This window comes from Arvicanthis niloticus, chromosome 20, assembly GCF_011762505.2.
Source record: "Arvicanthis niloticus isolate mArvNil1 chromosome 20, mArvNil1.pat.X, whole genome shotgun sequence".
Taxonomy (NCBI): Eukaryota; Metazoa; Chordata; class Mammalia; order Rodentia; family Muridae; genus Arvicanthis; species Arvicanthis niloticus.
Window position 1 is genome coordinate 42,327,938 of NC_047677.1, and position 13,748 is coordinate 42,341,685.

Here is a 13,748-nt window from a genome sequence, read left to right on the forward strand (position 1 = left end):
CCAGCATCCTTCTGTCTTTGACTGCTAGCAGCATATGCGTAATAAGCATCAATGTGTTGTCATTTCCTTGGGGGAGCTCCTGCCCAGTAGAGCCCAGCAATGAAACTTTATGTCACCTCCTTGCCCTACAGACACCTACTTACCTGACACCCCAGGGACACTCTGCTGGCCACAGAGAATTACTTTGTAAGTGGTGAATGTCCCCAGTCCAGTAAACGATGACAGCAGGCTCCCAGGGTCTCCCTCTCTGCTAAGGTTTGGACTGTAGCCTTGTGACCGTCCAATGTAAAGTGGCTCGCTCTTCCCAGTCCGCCTTTCTTCTTCCATGAATGCTGACAGAATCAACTTCATGGAGAAAAGATTTATTTTAGGTCATGGTTGCAAAGGTTTGGTTCATATTCTTTGGCTCAGCTGATTTGGGACCAGTGGTTGGGAGAGTATCACGGTAGAGGACATTTACCTCCCAACAGACAGTAATCAGAGAGAAAGAGAGGGGTGGGGGTGAGGAGGGACCAGGGATGGAGCTAACCTATGGACCCTGTCTCCTTCCTCTTTCACTTGCCAGACATTCTCGTGTGCCTTGCCACACACTCTGAGACAGTGACAGATCATAGAAGAAACCATGTGCTCAAGCCAAACACGTCTCTCACTACACTGATTCTCTCAGGTGCTTTGTGGTGTACCAGGAAGCTGAGCAGCACAACTGGGAGACCTTCCCTGTCCCCAGGGTATGGCCATTCCAGTGACGGATGCAGGACGTGACTAATCCCAGCAAGTGGGAACAGTGAGGCTTCAAATGTTCCTACTGTGTTCAAGGATCCTTCGCTTGGGGTCCTGCTCAACTCTTCCCATGGGGCGTTCAGTTGGGGTAGGATGGACCTTGTCTATCCTTCTCTATGGAGGGGTCTCTGTTCCCATCTGTCTATGTGTCCTGCTCCTCTGTGTTCTGCCTCTACCTCATTCAGTCAGTCTCAGCCGAGGGCTAAGAACACCAGCTTTCCTGGTTGGTCTAATGGCACTAGTTTGCCTCCCTAGTGGACTGGTGGTCCACTGGGAACCCAGTCTTGTCCTTTACATCACCTTTGGGGGGGGGTCTACTTACAATGTGTCTTTTCCCCTTGTTCCTTCTCAGCCAGGCCTTAAACACCAAAGGCCAGTGGCATCACAGCAGGGGGTAACCCTCACACTCTGGTGATCTGAGGCAGGCTAGGGCTGGGTGGAAACCTTTTTCACCAGGCCTCCTGACCTGGAAGCCCCGGCACCTCCCCTAACCCACCCCAGCTTGTGTTCTCTGGATTCTCAGTCTGCAAGCATGTTGAGAGACTCTCAGACAGACATGGCTGCCTTAGGTTTGGTCCCAGTGTCCTGACTTGGCATCGGAGAAATCTTTCTGTGTCTGACTTTACTGGGCAAGGCACCTAGGGCTGTGGCAGACAGGGTGTGAAGACCCAGAAGGCTCCAGAAAAATGCACACAGCTCACAGCTCCTGATGTGAACACTTTATTGAACACAGCACTGGAACGGTCACATCTGGTGTGGATGCATGGTCACAAGAAGGGAGCTGCTATCTGTGTCACCGATGAATTTGTAGGGGAAGGGGCTGGGTAGCACCTTCAAACTCCATCAGGCAGTAGCTTGTAGCCCCCACTCCATAGTTAGACTCTGGTGGTCCCAGGCATCTTCCAGGGGCTCCTTAGACTGGAGAATTGCTTAGGAACAACGATGTAGCCTGCAGAGGCTGAGAGATCCAGCTGGTCAGCAGCTGGAGTTCTGGCCACAGCAGGCCTGTCTGGAGCAGACAGGACGGCACAGCAGGGACACACTGGAGGATGGGCCACAGCAGCTAGGCTGGCAGGAGGAGGCACAGCAGGAGGAGCTGGGCACACAGCAGGCAGGTCTGCACACAGGGCGGCACAGCAGGGACACACTGGAGCAGGGCTTGCAGCACACAGGAGCACAGCAGGAGGGCTGGCAGCAGGAGGAGGAGCCAGAGCAGATGGGTGTGCAGCACACAGGCTTGCAGCAGACAGGCACACAGCAGGAGGGCTGGCAGCAGGAGGATTGGCAGCTAGACTGCTGGCAGCATGATCCAGAGCAGATGGGTGTGCAGCACACAGGCTTGCAGCAAAGGGTCACACAGCAGGGTTGTTGGCAGGGGGAGCAGGTGCAGCAAGCTGGCTGGCAGCTAGACTGCTGGCAGCATGAGGGTGTGCAGCAGGAAGATTGGCAGCAGGGACTGGACACATGGCTCACTGGGGTGCAGACAAGGGTCAAGCAGGGGGCTGGGGCACAGCAGCTGGGGGCACAGCAAGGAACACAGCAGGTAGACTGGCAGCAGCTGGGGGCACAGCAACTTGTCTGGCAGCAGCTGGGGGCACAACAAGGAACACAGCAGCTGGGCTGGCAGCAGCTGGGGGCACAGCAGGAGGGCTCACAGCAGCTCTCTGGGCAGTCATCCACCTGCCAGGAGGAATTGGTGCAAGCATCAGAGCAGACAGACATGGTGGAGGCGGCCATGGCAGGGTTGGCTGAGAGTTGGGTGTGTGTTGAGTGACTGTGTGAGTGTTGGGGGAGTGTGTGTGTGTGTGAGGTGCTCCGGGCTCCAGGCTTTTATCCTCCAGGCGTGTTTTGCTGCAAGAGGCTCTGGACAGTTTCCTTTCCTTGTTATTCAGTCTGGAGGGTGCTCTGTTTGCTCAGACATAACTCCTGTTTGGCTGGATGCTGTAGCAGTAAACACATCTGGAGGGAAAGCCCAGACTTCCTGGGCTGACCCTGTGCCCTCTGCCTTGTGGTCCCTGCCAGGGGACCTGGTGGTGATATTGAGATTCACATATTGTGTCCTTCATCCCTGTCCTCAGAGGATGGTGCAGCCTGTCTGTGGATGGGAGAAATGTGATGGCCCCATCACAGACTTCTCTCCCCTGCATCCAGGACCAATACTGTGGTGGTTGTGTTGTTGTTGGTGTTGTTGTTGTTTTTGGTGGTGGTGGTGGTGGTGTGTGTGTATGTGTGTGTACCTGGTTTGTAAACATGTGTGCATCAAAGTATGCATGTAGAGTTTAGACAACAATTCTTAGGAGTTAGTTCTCTCCTGCCACTGGGATCTGGGGCTCAAACTCAGTCTGCCAGAGCCTCACCCAAGCCCCTCTACCCACTGAGCCATCCCATCAGCCAGAGCATGTTCTTTTGACAGCCTGTGTTCACTGATGCTCTATTCACAATAGGAATGAAATGGACTCATTCCAATGCCCATCCCCTAATAGATAATCAAGTGTAAATATTCACGGTAAAATTGTCCTAAGCTATAAAGAAATGGGACATGAAATAAGAAGGAACTGGAAAAATATATTGAGTGAGGCCACACCTCATATGTGATTGTAACTTCTTATGTTCATACGTGTACACTTTTATGGGACTGAGCGTGTATGGAGCTTGGGAAACTAGGAAGGGGTCCTGGAGTAGGAAAGCATTCAGACAGAGTGGAGGGGTAGCTGAACATGTTATATTCAAGTAGATGGAGAATCTGGCTATGGAATGGTTTAAGCCAGCAAGGGGCTGTGCGGGCTGGGGGTGGGAGTTATGGGGTGGGACCCTCACCAAAGCTAAGTATATATGAAGGTACCATAAGGGAGCTTGGAACTCTGTGAATCATCAAACTAAAACATTCTGCCCAGTCTCTGGGCATTTTGTAATTCTTAAGTTTCACCTGCTGTGGCTTCCAGATGCACACTGTGATCAGAAAAAAAACAAAAAAAAAAACAAAAAAAAAAACCAGGGTGTGATTTTGGCGGTCTGTAGTTTGTTAGGACTTGTTTTGTAGCCTCTAATCTGGTTGATCCTAGGTAGGGAAAGCTCCGTGTGCCCAAGGAAAGAATGTGTGTGCTGCAGCTGTTGGAATGTTCTGGAAATGTCTGTCAAGTCCTGGAATGTTCTGGAGATATCTGTCAGATCTTAGACTATTCTGGAGATGTCTGTCAAGTCCTGGAATGTTCTGGAGATATCTGTCAGATCTTAGAATGTTCTGGAGATGTCTGTCATGTCCTGGAATGTTCTGGAGATGTCTGTCATGTCCTGGAATGTTCTGGAGATATCTGTCAGATCTTAGAATATTCTAGCGATGTCTGTCATGTCCTGGAATGCTCTGGAGATGTCTGTCAGATCCTTTGATCTGCTGTTCCATTAGCTCAGGCTTCTGTGGATTTTTGCTTGTACTACCCACTGCCAGGGTGGCTGCTGCAGAGTACAGTAGCTGAGTATCAGGTTCTCTCTCTTATATTTTGGTTGTGAGCCTAGCCTTTAACAGCTGAGCCATCTCTCCAGACCCAGGTTCTCTGTCACTCTTGGTCGAAGGATGCTTGCTTTGTGAGTTGGACAACCACCATTGGGTGGGTATGAGTTAATTGTCATGTGTCTTCATGATGAACTGTCCCCTTGGTCATTATGTCATTACACGTTTGTCTCTTCTCTCTGCTTGTCTTCATTCTGTTTTGTCAGATGTAAGCATAGGCATTCCTGCAGGTCTTCAAGTTCCATTTGCCCACAAACCCATGTTTATCCCTTTCTTTGAGGCTCTTGGCCTGGGCATTGCTCAGATGCTGTGAATTTCTCGTGGTATGTGGTTGGGTCTTGGTTTTTTTTTTTTTTTTTTTTTTTTTTTTTTTTTTTTTTTTTTTTTTTTTTTTTTTTTTTCCAATCCCACTCAGCTGATCAGTCTTTTAACTGACAGAGTTAAGACTGCTCACATTCAGAGTCACTGATGAAGGTGCAGACTCATGCCTGTCTTCTTCCTGCTTTTCTTCTAGTTGTTTTGTGGTCTTTGTTTCTTTCCTTCCTCTCTGTTTCCTCTGTGCAGTAAATGATTTTAAAATTGTTAAAATTTTGTCTTGGTTAGGGTTTTACTACTGTGAACCAACACTATGACCAAGGCAACTCTTATAAGGACAACATTTATTTGAGGCTGGCTTACAGGTTCAGAGGTTCAGTCTGTTATCATCAAGGCAGCAAAATGGCAGCATCCAGGCAGGCATGGTGCAGGAGGAGCTGAGAGTTCTACATCTTCATCTGAAGGCTGCTAGCAGAATACTGGCTTCCAGACAGCTAGGATGAGGGTTTTAAGCGCACACCCACAGTGACACACCTACTCCAACAAGGCAATGCTCACTATAAGAAGGCCATACTTCCTAATAGTGCCATTCCTTGGGCCAAGCATATACAAAGCATCACGTATTTGCTTCATTTCTGTTTCTCTCTGGTATTCTTATACTGTTATATGCAAACCCCAGTGGTCCCTGCCTTCCTGCCATTTCTGGGTTATAAGATCCTCTTCATCCCCTTTTGTAAGGTTGATGTCATGGCCATAGCTCACTTTTGTTCATTGGGAAGGTCTATGTTTCTTCTTGGATTCTGAAGCCCTGCTGGGCTTAGTAATCATGCCTGGGGGTTATTTTCTTCCAGGACTTCAGTGCTTCATTCCACATGCACTGGCCTGCAGAGTTCTGCTCAGGAGTCTGCAGTTGATCTTGGGGGTTTGCTATCAAATGGGACTTAATGCTTCTCTCTTATGCAGACACTATGCAATGGTGAGGGGTTTGTTGTGTCCATTTAAGGTTCTTTAGGGCTGGGCTTCTACCCTGGGTTTCCATATCTGTCCTAAGGAATTTTCTGGAATATCACTGTATAGACTTTCTGTGCTCTGAACTCTTCTCTCTACCATTTAAGGGGTACCAGTGGTGGCGACACCAATCCTTGACAGTGTCCCAAAGATCTTCCAGACTCTTTCCAATCTTCCCCGTTTATTTTTGTCTTAAGGTGATGTTTGAAAAGACCTGTCCCACAGGACTGGTACATGTGAAAGCTGTCATTACTCTTTACCATTGTTGGGAGGTTGTCACTGAAGAAGGGCCCTTGTACTGTTGAGAAATGGCAGCATGTGACTGTGAGCTGTGGGCTGTGGCTAGAGGGGCTGATATCCCTTCAGATGAGCTGCCTGCAGTTGCTAGAATGTTCCTAGCCTGTGCACCTTACAGCAGTCTGGGGTCAGCCTGTAGGTATGATCATGGAATCTCAAGTCTCTGTCTTGTGGTCCTTGTTGGTGACAGAAACTGGGATGGCACCTAGATGAGGAGGGAGGAGTGGCACAGCTGGTGCCCTCAGTCCTGGAATTCTTGTAAAGCTATGACCCTGAGTTTCTCTCAGGGTCTCAGGACAAGGACACAACCTCCTGTATCTTTCCCTCTATGATATGCCTCTTCCACAATGAAACCCTTTCTATGGATTTATCTGAGTCTCTCCATGAGTCCCAAGACAGGAAAGCACAGACCCAGGCCCAGAGGAGGTTGAACCTGGATCCCAGAATCAGAGCATGGAACAAGAGGACAGGAGCTGTGGGTCTTTGCAATGACCCCAAGCCTCACAGCTGAAGATACAGAGATGGTGGAAGAGAATGACAGTCACTATGGAAACAGAGTAGGTCAGAGGACGTTTTATTGATGTGCAGAGGTCTCAAGTGGTACAGCTGACCACACAAGCAGGGTCATCTAGTCAGGGAGTGAAGGGAAGGGGAAGCCAGCACTCCTGGGACATGGTGATGTAGGAGGAACAAGCTGGGCCCTCTAAGAGGTCCATTTACACTCAGGTTTCTCTGCAGATGGCATGCACCTTTCTTCTGAGCTGCGCCTCCGTGAGTAGCACCTACAGCTGGTGGAGGTGAAGTCCTGTGCCCTGCTGCTTTAGTGGGTCCATGCACTCAGCAGCTGGACTTCTGGCCTGAGGAGAGGCCACAGCAGGCCTGTCTGGAGCAGACAGGGCTGCACAGCAGGGACACACTGGAGGTTGGGCAACAGCAGCTGGGCTGGCAGGAGGAGGCACAGCAGGAGGAACTGGGCACACAGCAGGCAGGTCTGCACACAGGGCGGCACAGCAGGGACACACTGGAGCAGGGCTTGCAGCACACAGGAGCACAGCAGGAGGGCTGGCAGCAGGAGGAGGAGCCAGAGCAGATGGGTGTGCAGCACACAGGCTTGCAGCAGACAGGCACACAGCAGGAGGGCTGGCAGCAGGAGGACTGGCAGCTAGACTGCTGGCAGCATGATCCAGAACAGATGGGTGTGCAGCACACAGGCTTGTAGCAGACAGGCACACAGCAGGAGGGCTGGCAACATGAGGACTGGCAGCTAGACTGCTGGCAGCATGATCCAGAGCAGATGGGTGTGCAGCACACAGGCTTGCAGCAGAGGGTCACACAGCAGGGCTGCTGGCAGGGGGAGCAGGTGCAGCAAGCTGGCTGGCAGCTAGACTGCAGGCAGCATGAGGGTGTGCAGCAGGAAGATTGGCAGCAGGGGCTGGACACACAGCTCACTGGGGTGCAGACAAGGGTCAGGCAGGGGGCTGGGGCACAGCAGCTGGACTGGCAGCAGCTGGGGGCACAGCAAGGAACACAGCAGCTGGGGGCACAGCAGGAGGGCTCACAGCAGCTCTCTGGGCAGTCATCCACCTGCCAGGAGGAATTGGTGCAAGCATCAGAGCAGACAGACATGGTGGAGGCGGCCATGGCAGGGTTGGCTGAGAGTTGGGTGTGTGTTGAGTGACTGTGTGAGTGTTGGGGGAATGTATGTGTGTGAGGTGCTCCGGGCTCCAGGCTTTTATCCTCCAGGCGTGTTTTGCTGCAAGAGGCTCTGTTCACTTTCCTTTCCTTGTTATTCCATTTGAAGGGGGCTCTGCTGACTCAGACATAACTCCTGTTTGGCTGGATGCTGTAGCAGTAAACACATCTGAAGGGAAAGTCCAGACTTCCTGGGCTGACCCTGTGCCCTCTGCCTTGTGGTCCCTGTCAGGGGACCTGGTGGTGACATTGAGCATTCACATAGTGTGTCCTTCATCCCTGTCCTCAGAGGATGGTGCAGCCTGTCTGTGGATGGGAGAAATGTGATGGCCCCATCACAGACTTCTCTCTCCTGCATCCAGGACCAATACTGTGGTGGTTGTGTTGTTGTTGTTGTTGTTGGGGGTGGTGGTGGTGGTGGTGTGTGTGTGTACCTGCTTTGTAAACATGTGTGCATCAAGGTATGCATGTAGAGTTTAGAAAACAATGCTTAGGAGTTAGTTCTCTCCTGCCACTGGGATCTGGGGCTCAAACTCAGTCTGCCAGAGCCTCACCCAAACCCCTCTACCCACCGAGCCATCCCACCAGCCAGAACATGTTCTTTTGACAGCCTGTGTTCACTGATGCTCTATTCACAATAGGAAGGACATGGACTCATTCCAATGCCCATCCCCTAATAGATAATCAAGTGTAAATATTCAGGGTAAAATTGTCCTAAGCTATAAAGAAATGGGACATAAAATAAGAAGGAACTGGAAAAATATATTGAGTGAGGCCACACCTCATATTCGAACTCTAACTTCTTATGTTCATATGTGCACACTTCTATGGGACTGAGTGTGTATGGAGCTTGGGTAACTAGGAAGGCGTCCTGGGGTAGGAAATCATTCAGACAGAGTGGAGGGGTAGCTGAACATGTTATATTCAAGTAGAATGAGAATCTGGCTATGGAATGGTTTAAGCAGGCAAGGGGCAGTGAGGGCAGGGGATGGGGTGGTGGTAGGGGTCTCAACAAATTTAAGTATACATGAAGGTACCATAAGAGAGCTTGCAACTCTGTGAATCATCAAACTAAAACATCCTGGTCAGTCTCTGGGCATTTTGTAATTCTTAAATTTCACTTGCTGTGGCTTCCAGATGCACACTGTGATCAGAAAAAACACAGGGTGTGATTTTGGCGGTCTGTAGTTTGTTAGGACTTGTTTTGTAGCCTCTAATCTGGTTGATCCTAGGTAGGGAAAGCTCCGTGTGCCCAAGGAAAGAATGTGTGTGCTGCAGCTGTTGGAATGTTCTGGAAATGTCTGTCAAGTCCTGGAATGTTCTGGAGATATCTGTCAGATCTTAGACTATTCTGGAGATGTCTGTCAAGTCCTGGAATGTTCTGGAGATATCTGTCAGATCTTAGAATGTTCTGGAGATGTCTGTCATGTCCTGGAATGCTCTGGAGATGTCTGTCAGATCCTTTGATCTGCTGTTCCATTAGCTCAGGCTTCTGTGGATTTTTGCTTGTACTACCCACTGCCAGGGTGGCTGCTGCAGAGTACAGTAGCTGAGTATCAGGTTCTCTCTCTTATATTTTGGTTGTGAGCCTAGCCTTTAACAGCTGAGCCATCTCTCCAGACCCAGGTTCTCTGTCACTCTTGGTCGAAGGGTGCTTGCTTTGTGAGTTGGACAACCACCATTGGGTGGGTATGAGTTAATTGTCATGTGTCTTCATGATGAACTGTCCCCTTGGTCATTATGTCATTACACGTTTGTCTCTTCTCTCTGCTTGTCTTCATTCTGTTTTGTCAGATATAAGCATAGGCATTCCTGCAGGTCTTCAAGTTCCATTTGCCCACAAACCCATGTTTATCCCTTTCTTTGAGGCTCTTGGCCTGGGCATTGCTCAGATGCTGTGAATTTCTTGAGGGTGGTATGTGGTTGGGTCTTGTTTTTTTTTCAATCCCACTCAGCTGATCAGTCTTTTAACTGACAGAGTTAAGACTGCTCACATTCAGAGTCACTGATGAAGGTGCAGACTCATGCCTGTCTTCTTCCTGCTTTTCTTCTAGTTGTTTTGTAGTCTTTGTTTCTTTCCTTCCTCTCTCTTTCCTCTGTGCAGTAAATGATTTATAAAATTGTTAAAATTTTGTCTTGGTTAGGGTTTTACTACTGAGAACCAACACTATGACCAAGGCAACTCTTATAAGAACAACATTTATTTGAAGCTGGCTTACAGGTTCAGAGATTCAGTCTGTTATCATCAAGGCGGGAGCATGGCAGCATCCAGGCAGACATGGTGCAGGAGGAGCTGAGAGTTCTACATCTTCATCTGAAGGCTGCTAGCAGAAGACTGACTTCCAGGCAGCTAGGATGAGGGTCTTAAGCGCACACCCACAGTGACACACCTACTCCAACAAGGCAATGCTCACTATAAGAAGGCCACAGTTCCTAATAGTGCCATTCCTTGGGCCAAGCATATACAAAGCATCACGTATTTGCTTCACTTCTGTTTCTCTCTGGTATTCTTATACTGTTATATGCAAACCCCAGTGGTCCCTGCCTTCCTGCCATTTCTGGGTTATAAGATCCTCTTCATCCCCTTTTGTAAGGTTGATGTCATGGCCATAGCTCACTTTTGTTCATTGGGAAGGTCTATGTTTCTTCTTGGATTCTGAAGCCCTGCTGGGCTTAGTAATCATGGCTGGGGGTTATTTTCTTCCAGGACTTCAGTGCTTCATTCCACATGCACTGGCCTGCAGAGTTCTGCTCAGGAGTCTGCAGTTGATCTTGGGGGTTTGCTATCAAATGGGACTTAATGCTTCTCTCTTATGCAGACACTATGCAATGGTGAGGGGTTTGTTGTGTCCATTTAAGGTTCTTTAGGGCTGGGCTTCTACCCTGGGTTTCCATATCTGTCCTAAGGAATTTTCTGGAATATCACTGTATAGACTTTCTGTGCTCTGAACTCTTCTCTCTACCATTTAAGGGGTACCAGTGGTGGCGACACCAATCCTTGACAGTGTCCCAAAGATCTTCCAGACTCTTTCCAATCTTCCCCGTTTATTTTTGTCTTAAGGTGATGTTTGAAAAGACCTGTCCCACAGGACTGGTACATGTGAAAGCTGTCATTACTCTTTACCATTGTTGGGAGGTTGTCACTGAAGAAGGGCCCTTGTACTGTTGAGAAATGGCAGCATGTGACTGTGAGCTGTGGGCTGTGGCTAGAGGGGCTGATATCCCTTCAGATGAGCTGCCTGCAGTTGCTAGAATGTTCCTAGCCTGTGCACCTTACAGCAGTCTGGGGTCAGCCTGTAGGTATGATCATGGAATCTCAAGTCTCTGTCTTGTGGTCCTTGTTGGTGACAGAAACTGGGATGGCACCTAGATGAGGAGGGAGGAGTGGCACAGCTGGTGCCCTCAGTCCTGGAATTCTTGTAAAGCTATGACCCTGAGTTTCTCTCAGGGTCTCAGGACAAGGACACAACCTCCTGTATCTTTCCCTCTATGATATGCCTCTTCCACAATGAAACCCTTTCTATGGATTTATCTGAGTCTCTCCATGAGTCCCAAGACAGGAAAGCACAGACCCAGGCCCAGAGGAGGTTGAACCTGGATCCCAGAATCAGAGCATGGAACAAGAGGACAGGAGCTGTGGGTCTTTGCAATGACCCCAAGCCTCACAGCTGAAGATACAGAGATGGTGGAAGAGAATGACAGTCACTATGGAAACAGAGTAGGTCAGAGGACGTTTTATTGATGTGCAGAGGTCTCAAGTGGTACAGCTGACCACACAAGCAGGGTCATCTAGTCAGGGAGTGAAGGGAAGGGGAAGCCAGCACTCCTGGGACATGGTGATGTAGGAGGAACAAGCTGGGCCCTCTAAGAGGTCCATTTACACTCAGGTTTCTCTGCAGATGGCATGCACCTTTCTTCTGAGCTGCGCCTCCGTGAGTAGCACCTACAGCTGGTGGAGGTGAAGTCCTGTGCCCTGCTGCTTTAGTGGGTCCATGCACTCAGCAGCTGGACTTCTGGCCTGAGGAGAGGCCACAGCAGGCCTGTCTGGAGCAGACAGGGCTGCACAGCAGGGACACACTGGAGGTTGGGCAACAGCAGCTGGGCTGGCAGGAGGAGGCACAGCAGGAGGAACTGGGCACACAGCAGGCAGGTCTGCACACAGGGCGGCACAGCAGGGACACACTGGAGCAGGGCTTGCAGCACACAGGAGCACAGCAGGAGGGCTGGCAGCAGGAGGAGGAGGAGCCAGAGCAGATGGGTGTGCAGCACACAGGCTTGCAGCAGACAGGCACACAGCAGGAAGGCTGGCAGCAGGAGGACTGGCAGCTAGACTGCTGGCAGCATGATCCAGAACAGATGGGTGTGCAGCACACAGGCTTGCAGCAGACAGGCACACAGCAGGAGGGCTGGCAACATGAGGACTGGCAGCTAGACTGCTGGCAGCATGATCCAGAGCAGATGGGTGTGCAGCACACAGGCTTGCAGCAAAGGGTCACACAGCAGGGCTGCTGGCAGGGAGAGTAGGTGCAGCAAGCTGGCTGGCAGCTAGACTGCTGGCAGCATGAGGGTGCGCAGCAGGAAGATTGGCAGCAGGGGCTGGACACACAGCTCACTGGGGTGCAGACAAGGGTCAGGCAGGGGGCTGGGGCACAGCAGCTGGGGGCACAGCAGTTGGACTGGCAGCAGCTGGGCTGGCAGCAGCTGGGGGCACAGCAGGAGGGCTCACAGCAGCTCTCTGGGCAGTCATCCACCTGCCAGGAGGCATTAGTGCAAGCATCAGAGCAGACGGACATGGTGGAGGCGGCCATGGCAGAGCTGGGTTGGAAGTTTAGAGTGTGTGAGTGTGTGAGTGTGTGATGGAGTTTTGAGGGGCTGGGCTATTGGCCTTTTATTCTCCCCCAGCCAGTGTTTTCCCAGAGGGAGAAGCACCTCTCTTCCTGTTGTGAGGCTGGTGTGTTGTGGGAAGTTCCTTTTTCTGACCACACAGCCTTGGAACTAGGTGGTCTGGGCTTCCTGGTAGCTCCAGGGTAACAAGGAAGAACTCAGCTCATAGCGTGACAAGTTGGCAGCATGCTTGGTTGTGGCGCCTGTCCAGGTAGAGAGACTGTGGGAAGCTGAAGCCTGGCTTCTGGGAGAGAGAATGGTAGAAACCCTGGTATATCAAAGATCCCTGTCTGCCAGTATGCAAGATGTCAGCCACTGGTGGAGTCTGGTGGACACATCCTTCCAGGGCAGCTGAAGGTACCATCCTGTGCCAATGGTTATTAGGAAGCTGGAAAAGGAGGAGGAAGAGGTGAATCATTATAAGGTCTCCTCAGAAGTCAATGTGGTGTGAGAACCATCAAGGCTGTGGCCAGTCTAAGCTATTTTGTGAGATCTTGTCTCAAAAACTTTAAAGCAAAACTTCTCTGTAGACCAGTGAGTCTGTGAGCAGCAGCTTTCCATAGTGTTTATTTCCTGATGTTCAGCTGGGTTTTGAAACCTCAAGTCAGAGAGTTCTGAGTGTCTGTGCAGAGCACATAGCTAGGCCTGTTGCCACAGGGCCGGGTTAGCTGAGGAGACACACTGCCTGCTTCTCTCTGATGATACCTGTGCTAACTGTAGTTTACACCACTGGGGCATGGCCTGGGACATGGCTCTTGGTATGTGTATGGCAGTGTGCTCTGGAGGAGGCTCTGTCCATGACCCTCTTGACTGAGACAGTCACCCTGTGTCACGAAGGGTGTTCATAATAAAAACTTTTGTGGCCTGGGCTTAGAAGAGAATGGGTGGGGACAGGACTGTGCCTACACACCCACACACCCAGAGCCATGTCCCAGGCTATGTCCCCAGGAGTCCAACCTGCTCAGTCACCACATAAAACTGTCAGGTATCAGGAGAGAGAGAGAGAGAGAGAGAGAGAGAGAGAGAGAGAGAGAGAGAGAGAATATCAGATTCTGTTCCCAGGAGGGAGATTTCTTGGGTAGTTAGAATGCAAGTCTGTTGTTCAGTGACATTGTCCTTATAGGACATTGGCATCCTCAGGTGACAGGTAGCCCTGAGTATCCATGGAGGAATGAGATCCTACAAGATCGCAGTATTTTGTTCTACATGGTTTCACATACTAGAATGGGGGTATGGGTTGGGGGTTGGTCATGAGCCATGGCCA

At 50.5% G+C, this 13,748-nt stretch overlaps 2 protein-coding genes across 18 annotated transcripts in view; one reads left to right on the top strand and one right to left on the bottom strand.

Annotated features, from left to right (window-relative positions):
- Window positions 1-13,748, top strand: part of Tspear (thrombospondin type laminin G domain and EAR repeats) — a 149,991-nt gene that overhangs the window by 51,531 nt on the left and 84,712 nt on the right. The window lies entirely within an intron of this gene.
- Window positions 1,756-12,408, bottom strand: LOC117724166 (uncharacterized). Of its 17 annotated transcripts, XM_076917154.1 has the most exons (3): window positions 12,015-12,408; window positions 7,222-7,278; window positions 1,756-2,132 (listed from the first exon to the last, which is right to left on the bottom strand). In XM_076917154.1, the coding sequence occupies exons 1-3, from the start codon at window positions 12,406-12,408 to the stop codon at window positions 1,756-1,758; spliced, it is 828 nt and encodes a 275-aa protein (XP_076773269.1). The 17 variants fall into 17 exon arrangements, with proteins under 17 accessions (XP_076773269.1, XP_034379712.1, XP_034379713.1 ...); XM_034523821.1 differs by lacking the exons at window positions 7,222-7,278; window positions 12,015-12,408 and adding an exon at window positions 2,389-2,517 and having other exon boundaries at window positions 1,756-2,328; XM_034523822.1 differs by lacking the exons at window positions 7,222-7,278; window positions 12,015-12,408 and adding an exon at window positions 2,382-2,517 and having other exon boundaries at window positions 1,756-2,312.